This window comes from Haliotis cracherodii, unplaced genomic scaffold, assembly GCF_022045235.1.
Source record: "Haliotis cracherodii isolate W230 unplaced genomic scaffold, xgHalCrac1.p SCAF_6, whole genome shotgun sequence".
In the NCBI taxonomy this organism is placed as follows: domain Eukaryota; kingdom Metazoa; phylum Mollusca; class Gastropoda; order Lepetellida; family Haliotidae; genus Haliotis; species Haliotis cracherodii.
Window position 1 is genome coordinate 12,237,588 of NW_027266319.1, and position 13,541 is coordinate 12,251,128.

General features: G+C 39.9%; 1 protein-coding gene across 2 annotated transcripts in view; it reads right to left on the reverse strand.

Annotated features, from left to right (window-relative positions):
* LOC139444666 (muskelin-like) overlaps positions 1-13,463 on the reverse strand; it is a 31,743-nt gene extending 18,280 nt beyond the window's left edge. For both annotated transcript variants that reach the window (XM_071225596.1, XM_071225595.1), the window contains exons 1-9: positions 13,364-13,463; positions 11,954-12,023; positions 8,180-8,322; positions 6,407-6,495; positions 5,456-5,565; positions 4,004-4,141; positions 2,361-2,415; positions 1,341-1,415; positions 1,014-1,085 (exon numbers count right to left, since the gene is read on the reverse strand). In XM_071225596.1, the coding sequence (XP_071081697.1) occupies positions 1,014-1,085; positions 1,341-1,415; positions 2,361-2,415; positions 4,004-4,141; positions 5,456-5,565; positions 6,407-6,495; positions 8,180-8,322; positions 11,954-12,023; positions 13,364-13,443 (832 nt within the window). In that variant the 5' untranslated portion in view covers positions 13,444-13,463. The remainder of the gene's footprint in view (positions 1-1,013; positions 1,086-1,340; positions 1,416-2,360; positions 2,416-4,003; positions 4,142-5,455; positions 5,566-6,406; positions 6,496-8,179; positions 8,323-11,953; positions 12,024-13,363) is intronic.
* Positions 13,464-13,541: the final 78 nt, after the last annotated feature.

Consider the following 13,541-nt stretch of genomic DNA (forward strand, 5'->3'; position numbering starts at 1 on the left):
GCTCGTGTTCGATAAATTACAGAAGTTTGCGAAAGAATTTTGTTAAATCGTGTTATTCTGAACGTTTTGAGCAGGAAATCACGATATATATTAAAAATATGGAACTTCGTGAATGTATCATGCTAGGTTACGAGCTGTGACAAAGATTTTTCATGCATATATTTTTGGATTAAACATCGTGTCTGAGCTGAGAATTTCCAGGCGACGAAAGCTGAGATGTCATTTGACTTACATTACACGCGATCACACGAAAAGATGGAAATAATAACTTAGATGTATGTTTGATTACTTTTAGATATATTTTTGTTGATTTTATCTATTACTTTGTATAATATATTTAAAGATTTGTTTAAAACGTCTTTATTTTCCTCTTTGAAGTGTTCGATGTGGACCCGCTGTCGAAATGTGCGTCCGAGAATTCTATTTTCAATAGTGAATATTTTTTTAATTTAACGATAAAAAATGTTAAATTGAAATGGAATATGTATTTCCGACATTGTGAAATGTGATAGATTTAATAAATGAATGATATTACAGGTAGGTCCATAAAGATTTATACTATTTTGACATGACTACGGCTTGGCCGGATAACCGGCCTGTGGTGTCTGGGGACTCGATGCTTCTTGGCCGGATAACCGGCCTACGGTGTTGAAAGAGTTAATGTGGGAGGAAAGCCCGAAGTGATGCAGGTTTCAGACGTTTACAACTTCGGTGAAACCCACGAGCACGGGTATGGTGCTGACAAACCTAGAAATATCATCAGGGCGAACGGGGATTCGAACCCACAATCATAGGTTTCTGGCGTGCCCAAGGGACGCAACTCTGCAACAGCGAATCGCGGCGCAGCGAATGTGTCACTTTCACTCAAAATACTGTGGACAATGTCTAGACTGTTCAACATTATTCAACTACCTTACAACATGTTCAACACTGTGTATACAATATTCTATTTAACAAGCAAAGAAGCTATTCACATTTGAATTTACTACTGACTACACAAACTGTCATCTCACCTGTGTGTACATCTATACACATCTGATGTCCCCCTCGCATCCCTGGACGAAACACGGAGTTGGTATCGTTATCTACAAGAAACATATATAACATGTGTAACAGGATGCTATCTATTTCATTTATAACCTGCACCATCAAGGCTTACAAATTGTGAGTGAGTGAGTGAGTGAGTGAGTGAGTGAGTGAGTGAGTGAGAGTGATGCTTGTCCTGATCAGTCCATGAGGAGAACTGAATCCAGACTTGTGCCAATTGAGAGAATACCCCGCCTCCCTATTAGGAATAATCCTGACATCCGAAGTTGTAGATGTTGTAAACTACTACTTACTTTTGCTGACTGGCTGAATTGCTGTCCACTTTGGTTTATAATCTTGCTGACTGATATACTGGTCAAATAGTCCCTCTGAAACAACATCACACAGATGACTTTAGCAACAGTGCAAGGTCTTCCAGCAAACAAATAACAAGATAATTACTCCTGATAATAACATTTGGGGTTGGCCATCCTTATCTAAATTGCATGATGACAATGACATATATCTTAATTACATCACTCCCTTGTAAAATGTTATATTTGGGATAACACTTTCCTAGTGAAGTACAGATTCTAGTACTTTTTTGGGTTGAGTCCCATCTGGGATTCGAACCCACACTTGCCAGAGTGAGGCACCTAATCGCCAGCACACAAGGTCAGCGATCTAACCCTCTCAGCCACCGAGGCTTCCACAAAATGAAAGTCAGACAACTGGTAGTCTAGATCACGTACTTTGAGTACCCCTCTGACAAGTGTAAAAGTACTAGAAGCTGCACTACTTACTAAGAAAGTATCCCAAATATAACATTTGTTACATTTGACCACTTTCTAAATGGCATTGTGTATTCATAGCTTTCAGCCATGGGAGCCATGCCAATTTTACTAAGAAAGTGTTATCCCAAATATAACATTTGTTACATTTAACCACTTTCTAAATGGCATTGTGTATTCATACATCACTACCTTGTAAAAAGCAATGACGATGTACAGCCCCCTAAACTGTTTCGGAACAGATTCAAAACATCACAATTCCTGTAATGCTGCTAACAAATGACGAGAAAAAGATGTACTGTAAATCTTGAAATAAACGTGAGCATGAATTACATGCAAAAAATGTGAGTGGTCTTTTCTTTGCATTAAGGAAACTTTGCATTTATGTCTTCAAAATGACTATCAACAATAAGACGGCCTCACTGCTATTCCCACGACTATCATTAATTCAAAAGACAAAGCCATAAATATGGATTTCTTTTGAACTTTGAACTTATTTAATTTCCAAATCTTTGAAAAACATTCAATACATAAGATACATACCTTCACATGCCTTTGTAACTAACTTTTCACAAGCATCAAAATCTCCTTTCATAACCTGAAAAACAGAAAGACATGCCAGATAAAGTAAAACAGGTAATCACATATTCAGTTCATTAAGAAATCTCCAATAACAGAAGTGAAGGGGTTACCGGCAATTCTGGCCGGTGAGGACAGCGACACCGAATTTGATGGCTTTACAAGGGATGATGTGATGTAAATAATAATGTATATATGTTTTTATTTAGTTATTTGAACACAAAACAAATAACCAAAAATACACTGATTTGAAACTAAATATTTGACTTGTGTTTTCATTTGTTGGTACATTTTCTCATGGGTTCATAATTCTATATACACCGTTTCACAAAATGGCGCTTCGTTGTTGATGGCAACAAAAAAAACGATCATAATGAGATTAAAAAAAGACAAGTGAAACAGCGTCGCACATTATGAAAGTGGATGACTGGTTTGTTAAATCTTTATTAGAAATAATAATTACTTTTTCAATATAATTACAACGTTTTTCATCTTATATTATTGAATATCTGCAAGTACCGCCACATGTCTTCGACATCGGCGCAGACCGACTTCGCAGTGTTTTTTGCCTTGCACTTCCTGGTTCGGCTTATCTGCGGGTCATATCATTTTCTTTCGTATTTTAATGGTCAAGTTAACACCTCGGCTTATCTACGGGGTCGGCTTATCCGCGGTCACATACGGTATTACATTTATCTTTCTCAAATTCGACTGTAAGAGGAAGCACGCCACAGAAAGAGTCAAATGTGTTTACCTTGGTCATATTCCAAGCAATCATATAAGGGCCTCAAATGAACAGTGTGCCGTTTAACAAAACATGGGAGTTACGATCACCTTAGTGCTAGAATCGCTTTGTACAACGGCACCCAAAACCGCTCACCCACTGTTAGAATGGGGATGGGTCCTGGGATTCTTGAGCTCTTTCACCATGTTTGCAGAGCTCCAGATAAGCTTTTGGTGTTGTGGGTATTTTACCCATGCATTTTTAATAATCATTGGGTATCAGTAATTCTACCTGCGTATTCAAATTTCTGTTACCCACTAGTTTTTACACATGTGTGTATTTAAGTCAAATATTTAAAAACACTATTCATCTAGTCCCTGCAAACTGGTGTCGTGTGGGTTCGAGAGCTTTATAGGACTCAAAAATACCACGATACTTCCACAAGAAAGTGTGATGGCAAATGATCATGATGTAACCGTCATCGTGGAGTTTGGCAAGGTTGACGGAATGCCCCTTTATAATTTCAAAATAAGTTGCTGATTTGCTAATCGAATACGCAGGGTTATATATTGCTGATATAGCAACTTCCCTGCCCATGTGATTGGCTGATTGTACTAGTCCACACCAGTTTTATAGTGCTAGCCCATGAGATACCATGCTACAGTATAATATGGATATCCCACTCAAAACACAGCATACAGTCTTAGAGCCTACAACTGCCAGCTTTATTTCCTTAATGCCGAGTGCAAGGCAGGGAAACAACAAGTGCCATCTTTTATTATCTTTTGGCTTGACGCGGCCAGGGATCGAATCACAACCTTCCAGCCTGACACTCTATGCACTCAACATGGAGACAGTCTCATCAATTTGGAACTCTACTCACCAGAGAGTGATGTAACTCTGTAAGTATTGGGTGTTCCAGAACAATCTTCGTCTTCTTCTGCAGAGCTTCATATGCCCCTATGTACCTCCGCTGTCGGAAGTGCTTCAAACACAATCGTATTGCCTCTCGTTCCCGATACTATAACACAAGTCCCATTATATAACAACTGCAGTCCAAAAATGGACACGACAATGAGGTCCACCTGGCAATACTACATTCATCTGAACATAAAATAACAACAAAAGATGATTATTTTCGCATGATTTACTTCAAGATCATGCATCCATTGTGATGTAAGCGAGTCCATCACATTGCTAAATAAGCAAACAGTAACAAGTTTGTAATCACATGATGTAGCTGACAAGAATGAGTGAGTCAGAATGGTTGTTACGTCGTTTTTACGCCCTTTTAAGCAATATTCCAACAATATCATGACGGGGAACACCAGAAATAGGGTTCACACATTGTACCCATGTCAGGATTAGAACCAGGGTCTTCGGCGTGACGAGCGAACGCTTTAACCACTAGGCCACTCGACCTCCCGTGGCTGACAAGAGGCTCACAGAGAAAGGTTCCACATGTCATGCTGCATGGTTAATAGTTCATGGTTCCACAAACACACATTTCATCTGATACTTGAGTGCAGCTGAGCCAAAGGTGAAACAAAGAGACACATTTGAACAGATGTCCGAAATGTCCAAAATATTTCAAAGCACTTATTTAACAAAATCTGTGTGTGTGTGTCTCTTTCTGTCTGTGTGTGTGTGTGTGTGTTTTTTAATGTCACACTCAGCAATATTTCAGCTATATGACTGCAGCCTGTAAATAATGGAGTCTGGACCAGACAATCAAGTGACTGATATTATGAGCAACGACCCCCACTGTCAGGGTACAATGAGCCTGACGACCTGATCCATTAAGTCCCCTCTTATGACAAGCATTAGTTGTTTGGGACCAATTCGAAACCAGAATCCCCACGAGTTCCCAGGTCAGTCGCCTCTTATGCCTAGCAATGGGTGAGGTGAGGTGAAATGGGGTTTAACGTCACGTCCAAGATTATTGCACTTATATTGCGACGTGCATGTAAATGTGTGTGTTTGTGTGGCTGCTTGTACTAGTCCGGACTGATGCCGATTTATAGTGCTAGCTCACTGAGATACCATGCTGCAGTTTAACATGAATACCCCACTCAGACACAGTATACTGACTCCGAGCCGACCAGTCCTTGTTGTAGCCCCTTAATGCCGAGCGCCAGACAGGGTAACACCAAGTACCATCTTTTAACGTCTTTTGGTATGACACGGCCGGGGATCGAACCCCGGACCTTCCGCTCTCCGGGCGGACGCTCTACCACTAGACCACAGAGGCGGTCCCTAGCAATGGGACACATACTAGCCCAGGTCCCTACATGGATGATTGAAGAGGACTATCACTGTATACTATAATACTCACTGTATTATACCAGTTCATGCAAGGTTTCACAGCATCCCAATCATCCCGTCCGTAAAGTTCCACATACCAAATACTGAAGTTAAAACTCGGGCCCCAGGCCTGAATTGGGACTGAAAGAGAAGAGCATTGTGGTTACCAAAATTATAAAGGATAAAATGTCCCATACCAAAATACACCTAAGCATGTTTACAATACCTGAATCCCGAATATAGGACACTGATTGATTATCATTTCAATTTTGTCCACAAGAGACGGATAAGGAAAGTGAGTGAGTGAGTGAGTGAGTGAGTATGGTTTTACGCCACTTTTAGCAATATTCCAGCAATATCACGGCGGGGGACACCAGAAATGGGCTTCACACATTGAACCCATGTCGGGAATCGAACCTGGGTCTTTGGCGTGACGAGCGAACGCTTTAACCACCAGGCTACCCGACCACCCCGACGGATAAGGATAACATGACCATCCTTATTATAAGATTTGAATAAACAAGAATTGCTCTATATTCTTAGTCACCATTCCTGTGTTTCAGGACATGATCTATTCCTAAAGAGCACATATTAGAAATTGAGCACGTAAGTAAAGGGGTCTTTGTCATAAGCCTAATTTTGTAAGTGGATGTAGCAGGGCATGGAGTCATCCCACAGATGACATCCTTACCTTGTCAGCTTGCTGACGGGATTAACCTCTTTGGTCATGTCGGATCAGAAGGTCCATCACGGGACTCGAAAATTTTATGGCCGCTACATTGGCGCCCAACGTGGGACTGAGCACGTTCATATTAATTTTGAAAATGGATATTGCTTTACATTGTTCAAAATTAAATGGTCCTTAGGTTTGTTGAGATTCGTTGAATCTAGGGTCCTCAAAAAACGTCAATCTACAACTTTCTGAGTTACATAAAAATTGCTACAGAAAACATTATGTAATTATAAAATAAAGAATACGTACCTATTTTGATATATCTGCAGGGGAAATGATTGCCATCAATTTCATGTCGAAGACTGAAGCATTCTGGTGTGTGATCATTCTTCAAGCCACTGAATTAAAATATGATAAAGTTTCATCATTTTCTCTGCTACAGAAACAACAAATGAAATTTGATATTGCATATTTATATCTCACACAGTGCATTTCATCCTTCTTCTTCGATACCTGTGTGGAAACACTCCTAAAAAAAGTTTCCAGCTTCAAAAAAACATCTCACCCAATCACATCCCAGCCCTAACCATGGCTACAATCACTAACAATCGACCGTGCACTGCCTGATTCCCATGCAACTTGATAACGTGATGTCCCAAGGTGACTCATATTCTTTCTTATCAAGTGTGGAGTGTGTTTTGTTTTTTTAGGAGAATTATATGTTTACTTTTTTTTTCATTTCTGGGAAGTCAGATTTCTGATTATCCATGACAACGCACTCAGCTGACTCCACAGTGATAAATTAGATAAAAACATTTGAGTGAGTGAGTGAGTGAGTGAGTGAGTGAGTGAGTGAGTATGGTTTTACGCCGCTTTTAGCAATATTCCAGCAATATAACGGCTGGGGACAGCAGAAATGGGCTTCACACATTGTACCCATGTCGGGAATCGAACCCGGTTCTTCAGCGTGACGAGCGAACACTTTAACCACTAGGCTACCCGACCGCCCCGAGTGAGTGAGTGAGTGAGTGAGTGAGTGAGTGAGAGTGAGTGAGTGGGTTTTACGCTGCTTTTAACAGTATTCCAATTATATCGTGGCGTGTCAGCCTAATATTGGAGGAAAAGCCCGAAATAATGCAGGTCTCAGACATTTACCACTTTGGTGAAACCCACGAGCACGGGTATGGTGCTTACACTAGGCGATAAGAAAGAGAATGAGTAGGCAAAAGACTTCATGTGATCAAGGTGCTCGGGAATCAGCAGTCCATTGTTAGTGATGGTAGCCATGCTTACGATTGGAAGGTTTTGGGTGATGTGTTTTTCTATGCTGGAAACGTCTTTTAAGATTGTTTCCACACAGAAGGATGAAACGCACAGTGTGAGGCAGAATAATTATTACAAATAATCCTCTTTGGTAAAAATAATGATAATTTAGCAATTAAAAATTATCATACTATAATAAACAAATTGCAAGTGTTTCCACAGCATACAATGTGGATATACACAGAATGGACAACTTCTTCAGTTATGTTTATACATCCATAAACACAAAAAATACTGAAGTCAATCTTTAAGTATTTGTTACTTACCTCTTATTCACACAGTGACAGGGTTAGAACTTAACACTAGCCCGGGACTAGTACGAATTTGGGGCTAATACAAATTTCCAAATTTCCCCATTGTTTTAACATTACAAGGGCAATTTATCCTTACCCTTGTTAATAAGTTTCCTTATAACCAGAATGATTGGTTTGTTTGTTGTTTAACGCCACTCTCAGCAATATTCCAGCTGTATGACGGCAGTCTGTAAATAATCGAGTCTGGACCAGACAATCCAGGGATTGACATCATAAGCATCGATCCACGCAACTGGGATCGATGAAATGCATCAACCAAGTCAGCGTGCCTGATCACCCAATCCCGTTAGCTGCCTCTTACGACAAGCATAGTCACCTTTTACGGCAAGCATGGGTTGCTGAAGACCTATTCTACTCCAGATCTTCACGAGCATAACCCTAAGTGAACATGGTGAGGAAGGTTTACTGTTATCACAATCCAGTACCAGACAGTTGTAGTATTTACCTGTCTAATATTTCAATCATATGATCTTCAGTGAGTCCTCCATGGATCTTGAACTTCTTGAGATTGCACACATGAGTTTTCTCATATTTGCCAAATGATACAGTTTCCACAATCGCTGGTCTTTCCAGTTTGAGCACCAAATACTGTAACATTAATGAACAAAAACATTAACTTTGTTGTTCAACACTTCACTCACCAATATTCCAGCAATAAGAGTGAGTGAGTGAGTTTGGTTGTACGCCGCTTTTAGCAATATTCCAGCAATATCACGAAAGGGGACATCAGAAATGGGCTTCACACATTGTACCCATGTCAGGATTCAAACCCGGGTCTTCGGCATGACAAGCAAGTGCTTTAACCACTAGGCTACCCGACCGCCATCCAGCAGTAAGAAGGTGACCTATACATAAACAAGTCTGGACCAGACATTGGATATGAGCAACAATCTCCCCAAATATTAAATCTAGGGTTAGAATTAGAATTTTCATCAATAAAAGGTGCCTACTACTCCCTGAGTTTATCTTGTCTCAGACTTGCTGACTTATGTTAATTAATAACCCCAAAGTGTCCTTTTCCAACCAGTATAGATTGCAGGGGGCCTATTCTAATCCGGAGTTCAAATGAGGCCATCAAGTAACCACGCCAATAATCATCTGACGATACAATCACCAGGACCTTGTTGCATACAAACTACAACAAAATACTTGAAAATGTATTTTTTAGAGTAAAAATACTTATTTTATTATACTTATCCTGACTCATACTTATTGCATCTTTGTATGAGTCAGGATAAGATAAAATAAGGAATCAATAACTTTAATTTATATTTTTACTACGAACCATTAACTTGTTCTGTCTGGCTGCTGTTTGTTATTATACTTCTCCACTTTCGATAGGGACATTTACTTTCCATGACACAAACTTGTAGAATTTTCCTATTCGGAATATTCTATAAGTAATATGTTACCACTGTTATACCGAGGCTGTTGTCTCCCACAACTGCTATCATAGCGAAATCTACCACATAGATCTAAATGTGCGTAGCAACCTGAGCTGCCTTCACTCTTGTCTCTTGCGAGAGCAAGTGCTCGGGGGACGGTCGAGGGGGCATCAGCCAAGTGGTAACGCATAACTTATAGAATATTCCGAATAGGAAAATTCTACAAATTACATTAAGTAATAAGTTACCACTGTTATACCGAGGCTGATTACCACAGTAGGCGGTGGGTAGCGCTACAACCCAAACCTGACTGCTCGTTGTTCCTTTTCCGACCAGCGGAAGTAAACAAGGCGGAAGCACTCGATTCGCATGCTCCCAGCTTGGCGTTACCCTATAGGAATACCAGAGAACTGTCAAGCGCATACCGTAAGGCTCAATCGTCTTTGCCAAACGATTGGTGACTCCAAACGGCCTCACTGGACAGGTATTTCATCGCCGCAGCGGATGAGAACACAGTACCCGTGTGAGCTGAATCTTAGATCAGGTTAAACAGTCGGGAAGAGGGAAATTAATTTCATCCAGACCGTATATCCCAAGAGCAAGCCTACTTCAAGTATGCATTAGGCGCGTGACTTAATTCCAGTATTTGTAAGCCAGCATTACAAGGTTGGAATACATGACAGACAATTCAATACATAATTGTCAAAAATACAAATAAGGACAAAGCACACAAAAAGCCGCCTTCACCTGTGGTGTGAGTGCGCTGGTTTGCAGGACCCCAACTCCTGTACCCACAGCAGTGGGAACATTGAAGCCGACCCAGATTGACCACCGTGCAAGGTCTGATGCCTGAGGAGTTGGGAATTGCGCTGGGCACACCCCTTAGATGACCGCTTGCGTCGCGATCAGCGGCCCAAGACGGTGCACACCCTCCTCATCAAATTACCTAGAGGTAATGATTAGCAAATACCGAGTCAGAACGCCAGTAACAACCTCTCAATATTCTGTGAACAGAGATATTAGAGTGTAGGACAAATGTTGCCGCTAGCGCACGGATATCGTGCGGGTTTGACCTCGCAACCGGTACCCCCCGTGACCGGTACGCCAGATTGATGACGGAACGAAGCCATAACGCAATCGAGTTGCGAGTTATGTCAGTAGTCCGATTAGGGTTACATGATATGAACAGACGGTCGCGCCCTTGTCTACGTTCATTAGAGGCCTTAAGATAATACTTAAGGGCCCTAACCGGAAACAGTGATCTGTCCTCTGTATCAGAAGGATGTAAGATTTCCTTGAGTGATCTTCCAGTGAATTCTCTCTCTATTTGGCAAATTTCTGATTCTTAGCGACGAAGCCCATGAGCAGGCCCACGCGGACTGCTCCTTTGTCGCCCCTATCGAATCGAACCTGCATGAGGTAATTGAATCCCTGTGGTAGATTTCGCTATAAGAGCAGTTGTGGGAGACAACAGCCTCGGTATAACAGTGGTAACGTATTACTTAATGTAATATGATTCTCATACTATATGTCAAATGTATATCTAAATAGAATGACATATCTGATTATCCATACTAAACGTTGAGTAGTATAACTTTACAAGTCAAGGGTGTTAACTGACTATATAAGTCCAGTTTCCACCCTCTCCGGTCTAGGATGGAAAGTTACAGTTTGGCTGGACTAACGAGTCTATGCATGGTCAAATCAAAATTGCTTAACAAACAAACGACATCTGGTTCATGAACAACATGGATTTTAATGTCCAAATTTGGGTCACTGAATGATTTGCAAAGCATGTGTACCGCCAACTGGGCTTCGAAAGATATTCTGCAAATCTTTTCATGTTTTGTATCAAGGTGCCCAAGTGATTTAATGCACTTCACAAGGCAAGACCCGTTTAATTACAATATAAATCTTGATTATCAATCAGATTGTCTTGACTGGGCACCACCATTTTGTTTGAACAAAATGGAAGTGCCATGAGAGGTGGAATCTGATTGGTCAATAGGAGGGACATAGAAGGGACATAACTTGTAACAGCCACCGGTGGTGCTATGATCGAGCTTTGAAATTCCAGCTGAGTTCGGCAAGGTGTTAACTGTGCCTCGGGAAGATGTGAGTAGTATAGCGCAATGAAAAAATCAGTTTCGTTTGTTTATGGCCAAACTTTGTTTACACATCAGAACTATCAAAACATATAATCTCAAAGAGTACAAACTGCATCTCATAGAATATTTCACCATGACTTGTCAACAAATTCTTATAACTACAGCATGTTCAACACAAGATACTTAATGTCTGATACATTCTCATATTTACCATGTTTACCATTTACCATAATATTTACTTACCCCGGTAGAAGTTCAACGGATAATTTTAGCTTTTAAGTGTTTCAGAATTGAACCTTATCAATAAACAATTGACCTAACGTATTCGACGTAATAAGCGCCCAGGGCATTCTCAAAATTAGAAATAGGGGGCTCTTATTAGAACATTATTTTGGAGAAAAAAACAGAGTTGAAAGATAAATTTCGTGGTTTATGCTGACAGCCTGAAATGGTTATGTACGACAGATTTATTTTTCCGGTATTACATGCCCATAATTAAGGGTGCATATAACACACAAGTGTGTATTATATGAGAATAAATAAGTCTTGTGTACATTGATCAATTGGAAGGGGTGCTAATTGGGATTGTTCACTAGCCAATATATATCTTAGCAAATGTCGCTGTGGGCGCTTACTAGAGCGGGGCGCTTATTACGTCGAATACGGTATTCTATATCAGGTACACATGCAAACCAGTATTTAAATGTTAGACTAGCAGATGATTACCTGAGGAGGGTTGTTGGAATCTGAGGACCATCTTGAAGTCTGGTCGCCTGGTTTGTCATGACATATGTTTCTGAAATGGTAAAATTTACAGGAATCTAAGAATTCTGTGTATCACAAGTGTGGTATTTGCTTCTTATCTTTGACATCCCTAAATCACACATGAATGCACCTAGAAAGCGTGGTCACCAAAATAATGAGTTACCTTGCCCCACTTATAGACCAATAAAATGTCATGGACACACAATGAAATGCTGCATGAAAGGTCAACATGGTTAAGTCAGCAAGTCTCAAAAACAAAACAATCATCATGTTAGGCGAGTTAATAATAATAAATCCTTAAGTCAACACTTTCGCAAATTACCAGTTAGTTTCTTTACTGGCTGATACGTAAACTTTCTGAATGAGTAACTAATCAGTGTTTATAAAGATTCCTTGCAGTTTTATCAAGAAGATTGTGGCTTATTCAACAGTGTAGTGTGCAGTAGACATTGTATCTTGAAATATTCATCTCACATAAAATTGATTTCTGCATGATGTCAAATATTTGTATCATTTGACTTTCAGATCTTGCATGTATCAACATAGGTGTAATGATCTTCAACTCAAAATAAGATTTACATATAATTTACAACTTTTTAAATAATTGAAAAAGTTGTCAACATGGTCTAGATGCAATTTTATTTATGTTCATCTTTTTATGATTATGGCTGAACCAAGACAACACACTAATAGACATGATACCGGTAGATAGCCATCTCACAGTTGTAAAACTATATAAGCACAGAGGATCAGGTGAACAGTGATTATCAGTTCACGCATGTGGAAAAAAAGTGCTGCCTAGTTTTCACCCATATAAGCATGGTTAATCCCTCTACTAGAACTTTGGCGGTCGAATTCTTTTCACAGCTTTGCTTTAGCGTCAACATTCACAATGACAAACTTCGTCTACGCAATTATCAGGATATTCGGCGATCAAAAGCCATACTTGCCAACAGTGAATCATAATTTACATTTTAGTATGGATAAGAGTATTATGTATTTCTCATGCTGCAGATAATTCGGCAATCACAAATGAATACCCAGCACCCATGTCTTTGAAATAAACAATCTAAATTGTTTGTTTCAGCATTAGAAACTGGCATTAGTCCTGTAGTCCTTGTCAAACTGCCCAATAGTTAAAGTATCCTAAGGACTAGTAGCAATTTGCCATTTTTAAGGGTTTTACTATATGTTACCATTATAAGGGCTAGTGGACTAAAACTGTTAGTTTCTACCGCTGTTGTTTTCCTTTATTCTCTCAAATAGACAACCGAAAGAATATTTTTAGTTTCAGTTCAGTTTGTTATCTTGGATAACAGCATGCGAATACAGTTACATATAGGGAATAAATCAAATGACATGTCAACGCACTCTGGGACATAATTGTAGGAATAACTTGACCATTTCACCACAGAGTACTTAAGTCGTTGTTTGCAAGACAGGGCAGCCATTCTTCTTTTTCACTCTTTTACGCTTGTGAACGGAGGGACGGAATATAAAAGTCGAACGGGAAAACACATATGGAACGGGTTTCTAAACAAAGTGTGCT